The sequence below is a fragment of the Linepithema humile genome, chromosome 7 (genome assembly GCF_040581485.1).
Source record: "Linepithema humile isolate Giens D197 chromosome 7, Lhum_UNIL_v1.0, whole genome shotgun sequence".
NCBI lineage: Eukaryota > Metazoa > Arthropoda > Insecta > Hymenoptera > Formicidae > Linepithema > Linepithema humile.
In genome coordinates, this window is record NC_090134.1 from 16,575,056 (window position 1) to 16,596,236 (window position 21,181).

Here is a 21,181-nt window from a genome sequence, read left to right on the forward strand (position 1 = left end):
AGGTGAAGTTTAACGGCGAGCACTACATCGTGCCGGCAATTATTTACGTTATTTTCGCGATACGATCTCGAGAGCGCGGGCTTATAAACTCATCGTTCGTGACTTCGCTCTATCCCCTTTAATGGGAAAGCGTGTCTCATGTTGCACGTTCAGTTGACTAAAGCGTTATTAACTTCCAAAGTAAACTCACTCTTTTCCTCGTGGCACACTTTGTACATAGACGTAGCGTTACATAATGCTCGATGAGAAGTTAAGCTCTCTCTTATATATCGTATGCGAGTGCTACGCGATATTCGCCGGTCCGACTGGCAATTTGCCTTTGCATACCGCGGTCTCACTCGAAGTATGAATAATAATGACCCTGGATATGTGAATTACGAGGCGATTATCTACGACGGAGGCGCGGACGGGGCGTAGGCGACCGTTGGTTATTGCACCCTAGCGTATAGCGCTGTCGGGAATCGATTCTATGACTCGGCAATAATAACAGCAGCACACTAGATATATTTTCCTAATTTCAACGCCACCGTCTCTATAGCCGTCCACCGCAATTAATAGCTATCTAAGCGGAAAATAGCAAAAAACTGACATAAATCTAAAAATCTTAGAAGCCGACTTGAAGTATTATGAAAATTATATGCTTCTACAGTTATCTATGTCAACATATTCTTTTTATATATACATATATATATATTATATTCGGGTTTATACGACAGAGCTCGGTCTCCCCGTTTCTAATCGCCATGCCTTTCGATCAAAAGCATCGTCCTCTTCCATTCTTCGGGCTGTCATTGCTTGTCTCACTCTATGATCTTTGTGGACGTCCTCGCTTTCTTTTCCCTTCCGGAGAATATCTATGCTGCTTCCTTAACTTCTTAAGTCCACCATGATTCATTCTTTCTTCCCCTAAGTTTTCCTAGTAGTCAATAATAGTAATAAACATACTCTTTTTTTTATTAATTTTAATATATATCTTACTAATTAATTGCAAGATAATGTTTATTAATGCAGTAAATAATTAAAAGTTGTAATAATTTTATATTACTAAGATTTAAGTAATTTATATTCATTTAGATTACCAAGAATATATTATATATAATGTCGAGAGCTACGTAAAGAATATGCTTACTTTCTTACCTTAGCCTTTATTAGAATAGGGGTAAATACAGAGTGGATAGGGGTGAAAATCTCGGTACAAGGGTTCTCCGTTAAGTGGCGCCACCTGACAGACCAACCCCTTCTGGAAAGAGAAAAAAATGTTAAAGGATGTAAAGTATCAATCTTGTTAAATTTCAAATATTTACCTTCTCTAAACAAAGCTAAATAAATTTTTATTTACTTTGCTATTAGTAATGGCAAGAATAATTTAAAAAATCTTGTTTCGAACAAAAACATCTCGTCTACCAATAGATTTTTTTTATTGATTCATTCTTTGAACTTTAATAAAACACATTTTCATATTTCATTACATGATTTCGCATTGATAATCTCTGGATTTTTTGTCGTTCTTTCAACAATTTTGCATGCAAAGTAACACAAAACGTATACTTGCGTGGGAAATAACTTATACGCTGCACAACGAATAAAAAAAGGTTATTTTACTTTGAGAACAAAGATGTTTCATCCTGACACTACGCAATTCTAAAATTATTAACATCTCTACAAACGTTTCTACATAATCAATCGTGAAAGTCTTAGTCAACTTTGTTCTGTTTTACGATAATGTCCCGCTCGAAAGTTTCAAAATATAAAAACTCCTGTACTCCTTCTTTTTGGCGCATGTGTTTGAAATACGCAAGCAGTTAGAGAGCACGTTGTATCTTGCTTCGCAATATATCTGTCTCCACCGTCCGGCTTCCAATTGTTTAAGTTTCGTGCTCGCGTTGTGCTCGAAAGGATAGGATGTGCCGGACAAAGGATCCGCGAGTAGGTATCCTCACTGCGATTTGTCAAAAACATTCTCCGGCCAAATTCGTAGTGCTTTGCTGACTACGTGATGAGTACATGCATACAAAGAAGCGCGCGGTATGCCTCTTGTTTCGTTTAAACGAATGCCAGACAGCGGATAGAGCGCGGATTGAAAAGAATGGCTTGGACAAAAAAAGAGAGAGAGAGAACACGTGTCCATTCAATTAATTTACTGTTGAAATGTAGATAATGTTAAGATTTTATATCTTAAGCGCATTATGGCGCTCTTTGTACGCCAAACATTATTTTACTAATCTTCTTCTTACTTATCTCGCCATACTTTGGCAAGCTGTGACTTCGTCGTTATTGCCATTTGTATTTGATGTCTAATTTCAGCTTCACAATCCAGTATTGTCAATTAGGGCCCCAAGATATACAAATTGACTGACCACTTGACTAATTCGTTTAAAGTTTGTTGTTATTCTCTCGATCGACAACCATTATTTAATTCTGTCAGTGTTAATGACATATTGTGAACTGGTATTTTACTAATACATAATAATGTAATTTATTTAAATCATATATTAAGTCATATAGTAAATCATATAGTAATATATATTTGCATAATATTTAGCTCTCATAATATTATTTATGTCACGTTTCATGAAAGTATAAAAAACATTAATATCATTATTTATATTTTATGAGCAATCGGATGAATACAAATTTTATAATTATATAATTTTCTATAAGAGTTCACAATTTTTGTATAATAAGTATAATAAAAATATGGATAAAATGCTTTTATCAAATGTTGTAAAACATTTGTGCGTAAATATTAATGAATATTGGAGAAAAAATATAAAACTGTTGATGTTTCTTTAAATTTTTAAATAATTTTTATCATTTACTTCATTTCTGTTAATAATGTTCTGCAATCCTTTGATTAAAATATTCCAAGTCAAAGTTGTGAAGTTTTCATAGACTGATTCCGGGATCTGTACTGCAGTCATTTTCTGCATCTAACATAGTTACAGTTGTTGAGAATGCAAAGTTCTCATCCATTTGACAACAGTCTATGTAGGTCAAGCTTGAGAGAATCGTCTTTTAATTAACTACTTTTGGAATTAACGCGAAAAGGTTGTCCTCGGTGGAAAAACAAACCCGGGGAGGAGTCAAGAGAAAGCCGTAAATAAGAGCGAAATGAGAAATGAGAATACATAGAAAACTATTTGTTACTTTCCGTATCTCGGCTAATGAGAAGATATACACTGCGCTTTCCTCTATGTTAACGTTAAAAGAAGGAAGAAATCCCACAGTTAAATAAGTATTAACATCAAAACACACACCAATTGTTCATAAATTATTAAAAAAAAAGTATTTTTGTCTTTTATTTTAACGAATGCATGGATTCTTTCCGAAATTCACTGAAATTTACAATTGTTTTCTTTTTTTTAGAATATTGTAGATATATATGCCTATAATTTCAAGAGGCATTATACGTAATCCGACCACTTTTTTATGGTAGCCAATTTTTCGACGTACAATATCTAAAAAGCAACTGTCGAGCACAACGGTAGCGTATTGCGCGGGATTCAGCGGAGGCTATCACTTACGCTAGATTTAAAAATCAAGTTAATGGTCAGCGCATTATTTCCAAGAGATGAGCTACGCCCCGTTGCGCCTTTCTCCCACGGAAGGGCTGGTATAGGAGGGCTCTCTCCACCCGTTTTCGCCATGATTGTAGCGGAATCCTCGGCAAGAAGTAATCTCTTTCTCCCGAGGTACCGGTATCTCGCGCCGAGGCGGGATATTTATTTATGGTGATTAATCACGCAAAGCCGGAGACGCGGATCCGAGAAGTGCCCGGAACTGAAAGAGGCATGAAAACGAGCAAACATTAGAAGCGAGACGATAAGGCTCGGGCTCGCATAATACCGCGACGAATGCGCGAGACGCTTCTGTCTTTCTCTTTCTGTCTTAAAACGTCAACCCCCACCCACACCTATAGTATCTTCCCCGTCGAACAAATCGCCCTTGCTATACTTCTTGACGATTCATTCTCGGGAATATTGCATTCGTTGATCTTCCACCCGACCGCCTCGCTTCCTCTGCGAAGTTAGCCAGATAAGAAAATATTTGAAACCACGCGCGCGCGTGTGTATGCGTGATCGTATCGCCAAGACGGTGTGTTTTATTGACTATGTTTTGTCTCTCGCGCAACACGCAAGCCGAGATACTCGCCAAAGTCGCGCCACCTTTTTACAGCGCACGCCGTATGTCTTTCTACAGCTGATGGTTGAAAAAGAAAAAGCGGGACCTCGACGATCACGCGAGGCCTGTAAACGGTTATCGCATCGCTCTGCCGGAAGTACACGCCCGTCGGCCGGAAAAAATAGCCGGACTTCGGAGGCCTCTGTAATTACGCCTCGTGAAATTCAGGAATCTGTCAGCGCCTTCGTAGATTACCTTCGTGGCGGCGAATTTAAATTGTTATTGATTCAAATTTGCCGACGTAACTTGACGCGAAGTTTCGCGTTACCTCGCATTGACCTGTTGTCGGGCCTGTTATTTTTCACGGGTTATTTCCGGGCATTCGTGGCGCGGCGCGTTTGAACGCGTGCAAAAAAAAAAAAAGAGGATTGATCATGCCGCGCAGATTTGCGGAATTCCTCGGCCGCTAGTCGAGTCCGCTCCTCCCCCGCGTCTCCGCGTGTCAAATGAAAATATGTCACTGCCAGTCGGTGGCAGTCGAAATCCGGACGCGGTGGCGTTCTCATCAGCATGCGAAAACTTTGTTATTTGTTTGAACACGTTAAATTATGCATGCGCAATATGCTGACGGCTTTCGACGGCGTTTCGGGGGGAGGACGCGAGTTTGGGCGCGGAGAAGGGCGCGATTCGTGGGGGGTGGTCGAAAGGACGGTTGAGGGGCGGCAGAGGGACAAAGAGAAAGAGAGAGAAAGAGTAACAGTGCCGCACAGAGAGGAGAGCGCGCGAGTCGAAAGGGTGCAACATTTCTCTCAAACGTAATTGAAACAACAATAAAGTACGAACGCACAACAATGAACGTGTCTAATAACCCCGAGCTCTTTGCCAGCTCTATACTTTGGTCTGAAAGCACAGGGGTCTTACTCTGTCGCTCGGCGAGGGGCGCGAAGATATGATTAAATTACGAGGTACAAGCCGTTCGCCGAGTTTGTGTTCCCGTGCGATCAGCTATCTTCCGACTAGGCTGATCAGTTCACTTGAATTGTCAGATTTTGGTTATATAAAACAGTGAAGATTAAATATCTGCTGCATTTCTTCGAGATCTTATGAAAAATTAATGCATTTGGAGTCTACGTATACGTTGTTTGAATTATCAAATTCTACTCATTTTTGTATCGGATTTCTTATTCAGTGTTCAAAAAAATAAGTAAATTATTCGTTCACATTGCAAGGAAATTGCTCAAATATTTCTAACTTTGTTACAATTGCTTAAATTTAGTAACTTTGTTACAAACTCGCAAATTCGATCAATTCTTTATAATTAATTGTGCATAAATGATATGATGTTTTACGATTTGTTAGAATGATTGCCACAAATTTGCATCACTTACGATAAAAATTTAATTTTGCTAATTTTGCATTGTTAATACAGAAATCGAAGTTCAATAATCCGTTAAATTTGATTTTATTAACCAATGTTAAATGATTATTTCACAAGTTTTTCACAAGTATTTGTAGACAGATGTGCTCTTAAAACTTAATTAAAATTTGTGGGTCGAATGCAAAGATATTTCATGTAAGAATATAATTGCGCGTGAAATGCAGAAGCTTTTTTAATTCAGTACATACGCGTGTGTATACATAATTCCGTTTTAAGAGTCGCACAACTAACCTATGCACAAAGTACTCGGATATTTTGACTGAATATGTTCAGGATTCGTTGGCGAAGTGGTGCTTCAGTAGCTAAAGTAGCGCAAGAGCAGCAATTGATCGAGCAACGAGCGTTCGAGTAACAAACACGCGACATATGTTTGCGGACGACGCTTATTCGGGAACGCACTCAGTTTACTTGGATAGGGTTTAATATTAGCGGAGATTAAAAGTCACCAAAGGCAAACGATGCGCGGATGCACGAGAGCAAGAGAGAGAGCGAGAGAGAGAGAGAGACGCTAGCGCACACGACATATACGCGGAAAATGCTATAGGCGAACCCACCGAGAGTTACGCCGCGTAGATGTGTATGAGTTAATGCGTCGTGGCGTGTGCGATGCATTTTTTTTTCATCCGTCGACAAACGAACGGACGAACGTGACGTGGTCGCGCTAATCAAAATCCGATGCGCCAGCAACGACCGCCGATTAAGCCGGTCTCCTCTGAAGCCCCTCGTCACGAATCCGCGAAGCTGCAACACGGCGGTTGGCCGGTTTGACATAGGTCCGCGTGCACGGTCTCCTATATATATCCTGTGTATATTTCGCATATACATATTTATACAAGGCTCGAGTGCGCGGCCCGCTTTTGCGTCCACGTCGATCGTCCCGGAGCGATATGGCCAGGCGCTTCCTCCCCCCCCCCCCGCCCTCCCCCTCGGTTGCCGCTCCCGCGTCCCTGCCGGTTATGGTCCGTTTAAAATATGAAACGCGGTGACAGCCAAAATCTGCAGGAAGTCCGTACAGTGCAGTCAGACTGCAGGCTACGCCGCGGGAGAGAGGAAGCCGGTCAATTGGAAACGGGGTGACCGAGTTTCGAGTCGCCGAAACCGTCCCGCGCGCGCGCGCGTCCGCGTTATCCTTCCGCCTTGGCAACCCGACGTATTGAGTTCTTTACCGGAACCTCTCCCCGGCCCGCTCGGTGTACTCCCGCGACGCGCTGTAAGGGAATAATCTTGACTCGCCGCGAAAGCCGCAGCGCGCCGACAACTGCCGGCAACGACCGTCGGCGACCCAGCTCACGTTCACAGACGTTGCATCCCGTTCGCGTAAAGGAATTTCGATATACTGAATTCGCGTGACGCGTGAGGCGGACTTAAGATCCACGGGCGAGAGCGCCGGGATGAAGTCGCCCTCGACGCGATGGAAATCTTGTTTGTATATCGCGATAACGGCGACTGTTGTTTTATCGCGAAGGTGTACGAAGCTGTTTAAATTTTAATTGCCTCTAGTTTGCGCTTAGGAATATACATAGTTTGTAAACAGCGACAATAAGAATCTTTCGCAATATCGTGTGCGTGCGAATGTTTGCGCTCGGCTAACTAGCTGAAACTACGATTAAATTCGGACATCTAAAATGAGCGCCTGTAAAGCGCACGTAAATGGAAACATTCAAGTGCAAACACGCGACACTTCGGCTTCAGGCTTTAATAATTTTCAGTTTTGTAACGGAAAGAGTGAAAAACAAAAAACAAATCTCGACTGGCTATATTTATTTTATCGTTATTCTATATACGTCTTTACTACAATCAATATTGGAAATTTTCATTCACGTTTATTATCCAAACGAGAAAAAAAACCATGGAATACGAATTATTAAATTGCGGTCGATGATAGAAGTCTAACAATAGCGATGAAAAAAAGCGCAATCACGACTGTCATTAATAGCGATTACATTAGTAAGAACGTTTGCATAAGCGCGGGCGAATTAGCTGTTCCAAAAATATTTAAACACGTCGATAATTGCTCGTTGATATATTAAGATAAAAGCTTGACACGGCGCGATGGCGTAACGTCGATATCCGGATAGAAAGGATTAAAACGCGGCACCATGTGAAATACGTTTACTATCTTGTTACAACGTCAATCAAATCGCAACGGCAATAAATCATCAGCATACCATATCCCTCGGATCAAACACCGAAAACTCCGTGCCGTGCTGATAGCGCGTACAGATAGGCGTTACACAATATTATCTTCCGGTAAACGTAATAAATTTTCGTAACGCCGGCAGGTATTTTATATGCGAAATATTTATCGCGCGTCGAGATCCGAAATTAAATCGTTCGGGCGGCATCGGGCGGAGGCGGATGCTATAAAGGAACAGCGCGGCCGATCGTTGTCGATGAGGACTCGGCAAAATCGAGCGGATATCGTTTGAATAGAGTGTACTCGGTCCTATTCGCCCCCCTTAAATTCACCATCCTTTCGCCGTCGTCGCCGTCGTCGTCACCGTCGTCGTCGTCGTCGTCGTCGTTTCTGGCTTCCGTCTAGCGTACGTCGCGCGAGCTCTTATTAAAGGTGGCGATTTATCGCTAGTAATAACGGTGCGGTCTGGTGCTGCTTGGCGGTGAATGTCTCCCAAGGTTCCCGGGAAGAGCAAGAGCTCGTAGCGCGAGACGGAAGAGGTCAGGGGGGCAGAAACTGGAAAGTAAGGGTTTATTCGCAGTAACCCCGTCCGCGCGCGCTCAACTCCGGCGGACATCTCCGTTGGGTGGCGGTGTGTGTGTTATCTAGCGTACGTCGAGCGTGTGTACGCGCGCGCGAGCAAACGCGCTCGCGCCGGGGTAGATTAACAATTCCTGACATTTTAGTGGCGCTCCGGATGCGTTAACGCCACTTCAAGTACCGGAGTGCTCGACCGTAACGAGCTCCAGGATTGATTAACCGCCCCTGTCGAGCGACCCGCAACTACGGGCTCTACGTGCTTCTCTAAGCAAACGAGACGACGGCCCGACGAAAGATCCTCGGAACTTATAATTACCGCTTGATTAATTGCCATTTTGACAGATAACTCGGAAACGGAGAGAATTTTTCACCGACTCGTCCTCGTTGCACTCGGGCGGGCCTGCCGTGTGCATCGATCAATCTTCCTAAAATATTGTACTATGTAAATTAGTTGGCATCCGCTGACTTTTCGGACAACTGGATGAATCGGTAGCTACTATTTACGTTGAAATCGGGATAATAGAAAGCATTCATCGAACAAGAATGCGGCCTTGCGCGAAGCATACGTGGCTTTCCGCTATTTCAAACTTCACTTCTAAATTTCGCCAATATTCGACAAATTTAACTAGCTTTATACAGTAAAATTAGTTTTTACGTTAGAAAAATGAACACGCATGTTGAAAATAAAATGCGAAAGCTGCTCGAAGACTTTGTAAGAAAAGTCTAAAACAATCGAAGCGGATATTCAGATTACGCGAGATATTTATTTATACAGAGATATTAATAGTAATTTCCGACAGATATTAATGGTGAGTTTCGAATAGAATGTTTTAAAAAAGATCTGGATTGGTCAGCGCGATGTTAAACGTGACAGACAACGGCAGGTGCTTTCCCACGTCGGTAGTGATCGAACGATGGATCGGTCGGTCGGGTTAGAACTGCGCATACACATCGATAGAAGGAACAGGTCACCTGCTCAAGGGGTTACGAAGACGAATAAGCATTATTCATATCGTGAACGCTTATCCTTAAGTTATTCATCTCATGAATTAGTAAACACGATGAAGAGAGAAGCTTTGGCTCGCATTGGCCCATCTCAAGAAGGCGCACTAGAATATCAAGTCGAAACGATACTCTTCGTGTTTCGTTATCAATAGGCAGCAAGTTTAAGATCAATAAATTCCAAGTACACAATTAGTATTTTGACAGCAGTTCGATAAATATCTTATCGCGCGATTTGGCATATTTTTTGAACTTCAATAAATGATTATTAAAATACTAAATTATACGCTTGATCTAAATTCTCTAATTATTCGAGATGACTGTGCGATATACCGCGTATATTAAAAAGAAATTTAATAAAATTTGTGTGTAATACGCATTTCGCTCCCCTCGATCTTTCGTATTTCCTCCTAATAAAATTTTCGAAGAATTTCCGAAGGTAAAAGGGTCTCAATATTCCCTCATCGCCGGAACCGCGCACCTTTTATCGCGGTTGCCGGTGATATTTAAAGGAAAGAGGAAATGATTTAGCGAAGAGCGATGGTTACCACTCGCTTCTCGTCAACAGCATCGTCGAAGCGAGCGCGACGCTATAGGCTGGAAATAGATTAGAAACGTAATATTTCAACCGTCGTAAATATTCCCCGCCGCAGCGTGTGGCGGTGTGGTGCTCCTTCCATGCGGTCGTCGTCGTTCTTTTTCCGTCGTCTTCTGTCCGTCTCGCACCGACTGGCAGTTGCGACGTCGCGATCTAATTGGGATAAGAAGAATTTTTGTACCGGGTGGCCCTTAATTGGTCGCCCCATCATTAAGGGTGGTCCGCGGCTCTAATTATCATAGCGTAAATCTTGACGCTTCGAGCGATGGCATTCTCAGCTTGTCCCGAACTTCGCTATATCGTCGAGCTTGGCGAATGGGAGAGTTCATGAATTACACGCATTTTATATTTGCATAAATATAAAATTCTACTTTATTAAATGAATAGAAATAATTGTACATATAATGAATACGGTTATATGTTAAATTTATTACACGTAGGGTGCAACTCAGAGCTGGCAAAATTGTTGCCCGTATAAGGCAATAAAACTCTGATACTGATAATATCTTGCAAAGCATATTTTTAACCGCAGTTTGTTCCGGATACGTACTGCAAGATACTAGCAATATACAAATATTAAACATATGTATATATACTTGTCTACAATATAAATTGATAATTAAATATTACATCTGCGAAATTAATTTTATCAAAAACGTTAGACAATGATGTCGAACATACAAAAAATATGAATTATATAAATATGACACAATTATATAAAAATTACACATTAAAAAAGTATTGGCACATATACTTTTTTTATAACAAATCATTGGAACGTATTTACGCAATTTGTGGAATATTTTTCGTCTACGCGGTAGACAACATTATTTTATATAAAAACATAATGCCCTGCTGGGATTTTTTAATAACTATGAAAATCATTTGGGATTAAGTCTTTGTTTCTTGTTGTTGCGGCTGTTGCTGCTGTTGGTCGTCGGCTTCCCAGTTTTCGACATCTGGTACCGGATAATTCCATTGTTGAATTTTGCCCGATCCGAAAGTCGCAAATATGAGGAAAGCGAGAATCTGGGCGACGATAGTAATCCAGAACGAGACTCTCCAACGCGCCATAGTATGCTGTGAAAAGCAAGCTTATGTGAATGTTACTCTACTGGTTAAATTGAATGCCAACATTGTGAAGATTATTTTCGTTTATATTTAAAAAATATGCTGTGAAATTTAATCGCAATTTTTCGGAATTACGAGCGCGTAATGTAATATGAAAAATCTAGTAAGATCTGAATATTGCAATAAAGTTAACTTTACAGTTTGTTATACAAACTTTGCAGTTGATTATACAATTAGGATTCAATGTCCCATAAAAAAGATTTCAGTTTAATTTTTTTATCGCGTTAAAGCTGTTCCATTTTTCATAAAACTTCAGAAAAGTGCATAACTTGTTTAAAAATTCAGGAAATCGACGATTAAGTCAAGTTGTTCTTAGCGGATACTTTCAGTTTGCATTAATATTAGCATTAAAAATGTGTTCACTTACCCCTTCGGCTACGAGCGCGCCGACTATTGGTGGCAAGATAAAGGCAGAAATAGTGCCCGGAGTATTTGTGATACCCATGAGAATCCCCGCGTAATTTGGAGCCAGATCGTTCTGATTACAAAGATGACCAACGAATATAGCACCGCAGACCACTATACTGAGAGTTAGCAGCACGGTCGATGTAACGCGATCGCAACCAATGTACGCAATTATAACAAGAAATATGCTAGGTGGCACGGTACCTGAAAGAGAGGAAAATCTGTTTACCTCGGATCTTATGTAACTCATATCTAATGCCTATATCAGGCATTACCTCGGATCTTATGTAACTATATCAGGCATTATTTATTTTTATCATAAAATTAAATCTCTCGCGCGTTTCTTTGCATTGAATACAAAATACAAATTTTCATGATGTGATGCATAAAATAAAATAGAAAAATTAACAGGATGCTCCGTAATACGATATAAACACTACACGAGGATTTTAAACATTGTTAGTTAAACATTGTCGTTGAGACATTATATCAGAAAAAAATATTTTACAGCCACGTGCATTATATTTGTTATCATGGTCAAACGTACAGTCACGCAAAAATTTGCAAACAATACCTTATCTTTATTCAATAAATATGTAAATGTATGAATTCAAGCAGTTTTAAATTGTGTCATTATATCCGCTAAGGTTACGAACTGCCAAAGTTAAAATAAGAAATGCTTTTCTTTTAATTATATTAATTAATTAAGAAAAATATATATTAATCAAAGGAATAACATGCAATTGTCATTCAAAATTACGCAATATTTTGATGAGAGAAACATTTGAAAAAATTATGTTTCTGTTTTTTTATTACATACATCTTTGATGTGCGAATAGACGAATTTAATGAATTCCATTGCAAATACGTACTTATGAAGACTGCAATTTTACGAGCACCTGTCTGCGACCAGTGTCCCTTTTGCCGTCCCCAATCTAAGACTTTTCCGATTAGCGGATTAATGATAGCGTTTACGAGATACGGCGTGCAAACAATAGCGGCATTCTGTGAAATAGATCGAGAACAATTTACAAAGTTCTGCTGGGTAAACAAAATCATTTTATGCAAAATATAAAATAATTACAATAGAAAGACAAAGATCGGGAGACAAAACATGATGTCAGCGGCTTATTACAATAAGCTTCGGACTCTATAATAAAGAAATATTCTTTATTATAGAGTCCGAAGTACAGTTGTCCGAAGTACGCCTAACAATTAAGATGATAAATCTCATATCTGACACGCACAATCTTGCAGTATTTGACTTCAATTGATACGAATAAACTGGACAGTTATTAAATTTTGTACTGAAGATGGTCAGAAGTTGACCGAAATGTTTACGTATTGATGTAATAATAAAGAAGATTGTAACAAGCTGTTGACATCCTGCTTGGACTCTCGATCCTTGTCTTTCCATTCTAACTCTTCCTAATAAGAGCTTATATACACATTCAAAATATAAAATGTTAAAGTATTTACTAGATCTGATAACATAACACAACTTTCATTAAAACGCGTAGCAATTTGTGTCTGCGATGCGTATAAAATAAGTTCTACATATTCTTATTACAAACTTACCACTCTGATGTCATATCGCAATATCTTGTTCATGTAAAGCGGCAGCTGCGTGAGCAAAAAGTACCAGCAAAAATTGCCGAGAGTATTGGTGGCGACCAGAGCCAGAAATGGCACCGACGTGAATATACTTTTCCATGGTACTTTCGTTTTCGAGGAGCCGGGCGGTCGATGACCGTACGAGGTCACAATGAGCGTTCTCTCCTGCTCTGTTATGTACTTCTGCTCCTCCGGACAGTCGGCGAAAAATATGTAGAAGACTACACACCAGATCAACGGTAATGTCCCATGAATGTAAAAAATAGCCTCCCAGCCTACGTAATTTAATATCATTCCAGAGCTGAGAATAGATATCACGGTTCCGAGCGACGTTCCGGCATATATGATGCCGACCCACAAACTTTTCTCCTCGTACACAACCCATTTGCCCAGAATAACGTTCACTATAGGTAGATTCGCCGCGCTCATGAGACCGGTAAAAAATCTCACAGTGTACAGTAGGGACAACGAGCCCGCTGCAATCGGCACTAACATAGTTAAGACTCCGTTCGCCAGTACGCAGGTTAGCAACACCATCTTCGTGTTGAATCTATATTGAGAAATAATAGATTTCTATAGATTATAATACGAAAAATATGTGAGTGGAAAAAAATAAGCGAATCTAGCCGTCGACCACTTACCGGTCCGCCAGGTAGCCCGACGGAAACATCCCGACCAGATATCCCGCGAAGTATATGCTAATAACCAGACCTTGCTCGCCTGCCGACCAATCGAACGGACCGTCAATATCGGCGCCTTCAGGCGCTTCGAATTCTGGACATTCGTCCGACCAGTCCTGTTCACCTGGTTTCCTTTTTACCATGCCAACGATAGCCGTCGCGATATTCACTTTCAGACCGTAAATAATCATGTTCGCAATGCATAGCATTATGGCGAACAAATACCGCACGCGTATCTCTAAATGTATCATGGATTGCAAAAACAGAAATGTTAAAATAAGCAAAAAAGTTATTAACGTGATTTTCATTGTACGCAGACATCAATTTGTAGATATTATATGTTACATCTAATTATTAGTAGCAACTTGTAATTATTAGTGGAATTTTTTTACATATCTATTTTTGTCTGATAACATTTTCCTTAATAATATTATCAACAATACATTCTTGAGAATGCATTCTTGCTCTTTTCATGAATTAAATAAATTGATGAAGTTTGCTTTAAGGAATTAGTCAGTTTGGTTTTTGAATGACTTACATCGTGCTCATATCATATCGGTATTGCAATAGCATAGAGATAAGAGGATTGTTATATATAGTGAACAGACATTATTTCGATTATTACTCGAAAAGCCATGGTAACAGATATGTAAAATAACATGCGCTAAAAACACAGAGTACAGTTCGTTTGTTTAATCTATGTTAACCTAATAAATTACAATTTGCTAATAATTATGTGTCAAAATGCATCACAAAACAGTAATCAACGCACTTGGGTGTCGGTTTCTACAAAATATGAATTTGTCAAAACATGTAAATAATGAATATGCATTTTTCTACATTAATCATAAACCATAGCCGCTAGTAATGCGAAAAAAATTGATGTCTGCGTACATTTCTGTATTATAGTTTAAACTAGATGTTTTGCGCAAACAACATCGAATATTTAGAGAGAATAACAGTGCAGTAATAATAAAGCGATAAAATTTATCTCCGTACGATTGTACACTTCGCGAATTGAACATTAACAAATTTAATATAATTCTTCAAAGTTGCATCAATATCAGTAAGATAAGAAGTGTATAGTTTCTTACCCATAGTTGTGAATATTTAACAAGACCTTGGTTAATGAGTCGATGACATCGATGATCATTACGTTTCGAATCGTCGCGCCAAACTGACTTTTTTGCTTGTTTTCGTATCGATACGATCAGCACTTGGTTTCGCTCGATTCAACACTCTCACGTTCAACAGCTCGATGACGACTATCGAATTATATCGCTGGACGACGAGACGGCATCCAGACTCCTCCTCCACGAATATCTTTTCAGACTTGTGTGCCGTGCATTCCTATCGAAGAGATTATGGTTCACCAGTGAGAAACGCGTCGATAATTTGCAAAGCGAAAAACGTTATGAGACCTCAGTGCCGCTAATAAATACGTCATACATACATAACACTGCCGACGATAACAGAATACGCGTAAATATGCATGATGATCGTACGTTAGAGCTAAGCAACTTTGAAACAATATAAACGATGTTTTGTACTAAAGATAGATATTTTGTGGTTATTTTTCCATACGTTGCAGATAATAAATATGTCGGATGACAATTTAATTTGTTTTAAATGTCATATTTAGCCATTCAATATTGATTTTGATGGCAATTTTAATGCCAGCTGTGTTTGCTAAGTACATACTTAAGCGAGATAATAAGAATTTTTATTCTTACCAAAGTTTCTCCCGTTGGAATTCAGTACTCTTCGTAGGTCGAAGTTTTCAAAATTTTGGAAAATATTATCACATATACGTGTTCTTATATTTTCTTAGCATGCCGTATCAATGTACAAAGTCCAAATTAAGAAACTGACATTGCGATATTGAAACTTGTTTATCATATATCGTCAAGACACAGTATTCTGTTATTGTCAATTATTTCATTTATTTCAATTATTTCATTTAAAAATTCTGTATTTAATGTTTTTGCTCAAAGTTTTCTTTAAATTAATGAAAACAATCTGTAGAAGATAGGCGTTAAGACACGCTATATAAGTGGTTTTCTGTAAATATAATTTTTCAAATGACCAATACGCACAGTGACAAGCAGGCGATAAAAAGCGGATAACGTACGCACGCTAGATAAAATTGTTGTGAATGACGCGTGTGTTGCTGTGAACGATAAACTACCGGAACTAGATATAACCGAACGTGTGAGCAACGCTGCAAAAGGCGATTCGACACGAGTCGAACGACGGCCACACGGTTACTAACTGTGGAAGCGGATGCGTTTTAACTTTCAGTAATTCACGTAAGTGGCGATTCCACAATACGAACAACACCGCCTTGTATTTGCCACGTCATTATGTGGAATCGTTTTAAGCGGTGTCTTTTATATCAGTTCTGTTACAATGCTGCATGTATACTTGCTATGCATTACGCAGCACTGCTTCATGCAATTAAAACGATCGTATAAAAATGTATAAATAAGCAAATCTTATCGAGTTCACTATACTAAGAACGGCAGGTTAATAATCCAAGTTAATGTATAATTTAATGCAATCGCTGCATGCATTCTAATCGTTTAACTCGTTTGCAATTTAACTCACTTCAATGCCGACCGTAATCGATTACTCTTCTGTCAGCGAACAAAATTCCTCGAAAACAGTGCTCCGACGAAACACCAGCAGTCACACCAGTCTCACGCTTGGCTGAAATCATTTTGTGAAACCGGTCTTCGCCGCAGCCGACGCATTCATGATGCCGCGCTCGTCGTGCGTTAATTAAAGCCAACTGTGTCTGTTTTGATTATACAAACACCGACAGTTTCGTCTACGCTAGCGTCAGTCCGGCGATAAAGTCTTACTCGCGCGATATACTCAACACGCGTATTCCTCTACCCGCGTACTTATCAACCAATCATACGAGATGTAATCATTTCTCTCGTCGCAGTACGGTGGCATGTGGCGATAGCATTCTTAACAGATACGCGTCGGCGAGATGCCGCTTAATGTTTACGAGCTGAAGATAATGGGGTCTCCCTGGTGAGCCCGTGTCCAAACGGATGAGAAACGCTTCGGAGCGTAGCCTGAGACTCCCCGCCGATCACGGCCACGGTCTCGGATATCTATACATTCTACGTACAGTGACGCCCACCGAATAATATTCACCATGCACGCGTCATCTTTTTCTGTCACCTAATCGCAGATAAACTAAGCAGATTATACATAGTAATATATTGTTAGAATTTATTTTCTATATATCATGTAACATACGTTACGTTTAGTGGAGATAAAAAAATACTTGGCATTTATAAAAACAGCATATTTTTCTCCTAATGCGGAATTTATACGAATATTTCGAGAAAATGATGACTGTGCTACTTTCAGTGATTAATCATTCAGAATATTTATAGCAACACTTATCAAGTCAAGATGCGTGGAATAATTTATCAGACGAATTGGTATCTTGATTGGTACTTGTCGCGAAGAGTGCATATTTTTCATAATACTAAATACGTAATACTAAATAGATTCAATAAATCGATAGTATAATACAATTGACACATGATTTGATTTGAAGAGATTTATCAGAGTAATCAAAATCTTTATTGGTATTTATCGTAAAAAATTAATATTTTAATACTAAGTAAGTGCAGCGAATTGATAGTATCATATTATCGATAAATAATCTGATTTGTAGAAATTTATCAAACGAATTGGTATTTTGATCAATGCTTATTATAAAAAGTAAATATTTTACGTAACACTAAGTAGGTACATTTAAATTGATAATATAATATAATTGAAAAATAATCTGATTTGCAGAGATTTATTTATTTTATCACGAAAGCTCTTACACAAGCTCTGTATTATCTACATCATTCTATGCATATTAAATTCACATTAGCGTGTAGTAATTGACGTGAATACATATGATAAATAATATATAATGATAGTAGTAATTTCTATTATATTATATTCTTATTAATAAGAATAATTTATATTTATAGATAACGTAAACATGAATACATATTATTTGTTAATTATGTTAATTATTTGTTAAAATTAATTTTCCATCAATAAGTCAAGAATTGAATTATTTTATATATTTTATTATATACATGTGTGTGTGAAAGATTAGAGATTGATAAAATTGAGGTTACTGAAATAAAAAGCACAGTAATTTTTATGACACACATTGCATCGTGGTTCAATCAATGACATCGCGATAACGCTTTTACGTAACGCACTTGCGTAATACATTAGTGTCACAAATGAGGCTCGCATAGGAAATCTTTCACAGGTTAGATTTTTACATAATATGTAGAATACTTTATTCAAGGCAGTGTGTAAGAGAGTCTTTAGCATAACAACAACATACCACGTCATACTTTGTATTTTCTTTTCGGCGCGAACCGCATACGCTTTCTGCATCGCTCGTCGCCCGATGGGCAGTGGCGAACACGGCAGAGCGCGCGGTGGACAATAACGACGCGACTGGCCATCACAATATTTTCACCCGACCCGCGGTCTCTTTCGTGCGGTAAGCGTGTGACAAGCGTGACGAAACGTTCGTAGAAACGAGAAGCGCACGGGGACGGAAGTGGTTGCTGCGGTAGTTTCGTGACGACGACGATGACGCCAACAACGACGACGACGAAGCTTGGAGACGCACGAGTTGCTATCATCCTCGCGTTTCCTCTGGGCTTATTCGGCCCAGCGCACACCTGCATTCGTGCCCGAGGTGAATGCTCGCGCCGCATACCTGCTAGAGGAATATGATGGCAGGTTGACGAGGCGGGAAAGGGACGCGGGGGAATCCACTCGAGAAAACGCAAAGCTTCACACACCGGTAAAAATGGATACGTCGCCGTTCTCGAGAGGGAGACGGAGGACAGATAGAACGGGGAGAGAAGCGACGAGAAGGGACGAAAAAAAAAAAAAAGATCGGAAGACGCACTCGAAACGGAGAGGCATGTCTGCCTGTATGACATTTCGCGTCGATTAAAGAGGGTCGCTGACTCTTGGGTGCGACGGAGCAATGACGATCGTCGCGGTGGTCGCGATTAGAGACCGCGCTCGAAAATCTCAAAATGGAACCACGAAAGATTCGGACAGGACGTTCCAGCTACCGGCCGGTTCGTATCCTTCGAGCGTTTCGGACGCCTGCTGACTTTGTCCACAATGTAAACACGCAGTGCGCAATCCTCGAACCGCTGCCACTCGAGACAGACCCATTGAAGATTCCTCACTGGCCAAATACCAATTAGCTGTAGGGTTAAGGCAGGCTGCCCGCGCTAACGAGCGCGATGCCCTCTTAATGCCTTCTTCAATTTTCGTTCGCTATTCGGACCACCTACCAGGAAAAGAAATGTCGAAACGGGACGCCGGTAGCCGTTTTGGTTGACATGTTATTTGTCGCAACAAGTTCCTCAAAAGTTGCGTGACTGAAATTTGCTGATCAACTCGCGAAGTGAAGATAACGTTACGCACAAAATATACAAAGAATTAAATAAACATTCGTTCTTTATTGTTAAAGCATTGCAAAATAAAATAAAGTAACAAAGTCCCAACGGAAAATTGCTTTGGAGTAGATTTTTAGATATTAGAAAAATATCAAAACTGTACGAAAATTTTTCTGCACTGTTATAGCTATTTTGTTTTGTTATAACGCGATAAATAATGAAAGATCAGATTTGAAAAAAACTGTCAATGTTTTTAATATCTCAGATGTTAGCAGTGTTTAACAGTTGACAATTTTGCTCACTGGAATACTAATTACTTTTCAATCCAAATTTACGGGAATTATTCCGTAAAGAATCGCTCATAAATATCTGAGACTAATTTGCAAATCAGAGGAAACGATTCTCCAAACAAGGATACGAGTTTGAAGCAGCGAGGCGGGCCAAAGGTAATGCATCACTTCGTGTGTTATCTTCCACGAAGTCTCTGCCGTGCAAAACGCGCGCGCATTTTCCGCGTTGCATTTAAATGAAACAGACAGTTTCCATCGCGCTCAGACGCACGCAGGGGAGCGCGCCCGTGGAGCGTACGCGCGCGCATGCGGCATACATTGCCCCGTGAGATAAAAAAAAAAAAGGAAAATACACACAGGAGACGAAGAGGTGATATATGCGGGCATTAGTTATACACGAGATGTATGAGGTTTTGCGGCGTCACTCTGCCACTGTCAGATTCCGGCGCGGTGCTCCTCCCGACATAATCGGGACGACCCATATTTCCCCGCCGCAATGCGTCAAGTCCCCCTCGTGCGATTCCCCGTTTCGTACCTTCATTTTTCACTCCCGCTCGTGATCTCCCGCGCCCAAATTCACCTTCCATGTCGTCGCGAGCGTCTACCGTTCCTCCATCCTCGCCGTATCTTCGCGACGGCCTCTCCATCTCTCTTCCCGCCCCGCGGCACGACCCGCCGGCGTCGCGACGATTGTACATCGCTTCCGGTAAAATCATCCGTAGAATACGGGAGTCCCCCGATCGGGACGAATCGATTCGCGAAATGCCGCTGGCACGAGGTGAACGGCAGTCAAAGCGCCATGGCAAATATTGGCCGACTATTTTCTATCTATTTTCTATTTTGATGCTCCCGGAACGCGCTCGTACTTTAATAAGCGAGCCGATGCGTGAAGCGGTGAAATTGAAATTGACGGTCATTCCCTAAATTTTTCTATGAAAAGAAAAAATTAATTGTTCAAAAAAATTTCTATTAAATTTAAATTAAATTCCAATCGTTGCTTTCAAATTTTCCTTAAAATTATCCGAATATGACTATTTATATAAAATGAATTATTATAAAATAATATGTTACTATTATATTTCTGGGGTCGCACGACTCTGCGATGCTGTGTCAGTGCCGCGAATGTGCATACATGCTATAATCAAAGTTGTTGGAAGAGTATTGGATTATGCGAGAAGAAGAGAGCGCGCCGGAAAGAGCTATCCTGATGAAGACCGTCAATATCGATTTTTCGTTAGGGAATGAAAAATGCAGCCGTTGCTTCGTAAAATATGTGCACTTTATCTTACGCGCTCGGGAATGTATGCGTCACGACATTACGGAGACGATGGCGCTATTGAACGACCATAAAACGTTTGTTTGTTCGGCAAGTTTACACAGCTTTCATAGTTAACGGCAGCCCGACGTCGTCGACCGACTGTCACTGAATGAAATGCTAACGATGATGGATGATCGAGGATCTCTTTCTTCCGTTTGATCTGTAGGGGAAAAAAAGGGACGTCGGTAATTTGTACGCAGTAGCTGAGTTATCGAGAAGCTGCACAGTTTTTTTTAGATTGTATTTAAAATACTCCGTAATTAAACGTGACTTTGACATCTAAATCTCTTACATCATAAAAAAACGTTATTATTCGTATGCGACGAAATGTCACAAGTGTTTTGCATTGCAAGTTTATGTGTATGCAAGTTGCGGGAATAGTTGATGTCTAGATATTGCTTC

At 40.0% G+C, this 21,181-nt stretch overlaps 2 protein-coding genes across 12 annotated transcripts in view; one reads left to right on the forward strand and one right to left on the reverse strand.

Moving 5' to 3' along the window:
- The window catches only part of Ten-m (teneurin transmembrane protein Ten-m), a 554,800-nt gene that overhangs the window by 127,999 nt on the left and 405,620 nt on the right, over positions 1-21,181 (forward strand). The window lies entirely within an intron of this gene.
- The window catches only part of LOC105670001 (sialin), a 195,127-nt gene continuing 184,163 nt past the window's right edge, over positions 10,218-21,181 (reverse strand). For 2 of the 7 annotated variants that reach the window (XM_012363265.2, XM_012363263.2), the window contains 6 exons: positions 14,801-15,056; positions 13,668-13,944; positions 12,991-13,576; positions 12,285-12,417; positions 11,375-11,616; positions 10,218-10,956 (listed from right to left, as the gene is read on the reverse strand). In XM_012363265.2, coding sequence (XP_012218688.1) covers positions 10,768-10,956; positions 11,375-11,616; positions 12,285-12,417; positions 12,991-13,576; positions 13,668-13,944; positions 14,801-14,804 — 1,431 coding nt within the window. In that variant the 5' untranslated portion in view covers positions 14,805-15,056 and the 3' untranslated portion in view covers positions 10,218-10,767. Of the gene's footprint in view, positions 10,957-11,374; positions 11,617-12,284; positions 12,418-12,990; positions 13,577-13,667; positions 13,945-14,800; positions 15,057-15,439; positions 16,110-16,313; positions 16,861-21,181 lie in introns of those variants that run through there. The other 5 variants (XM_012363264.2, XM_012363268.2, XM_012363267.2 and 2 more) reach the window with 5 other exon arrangements.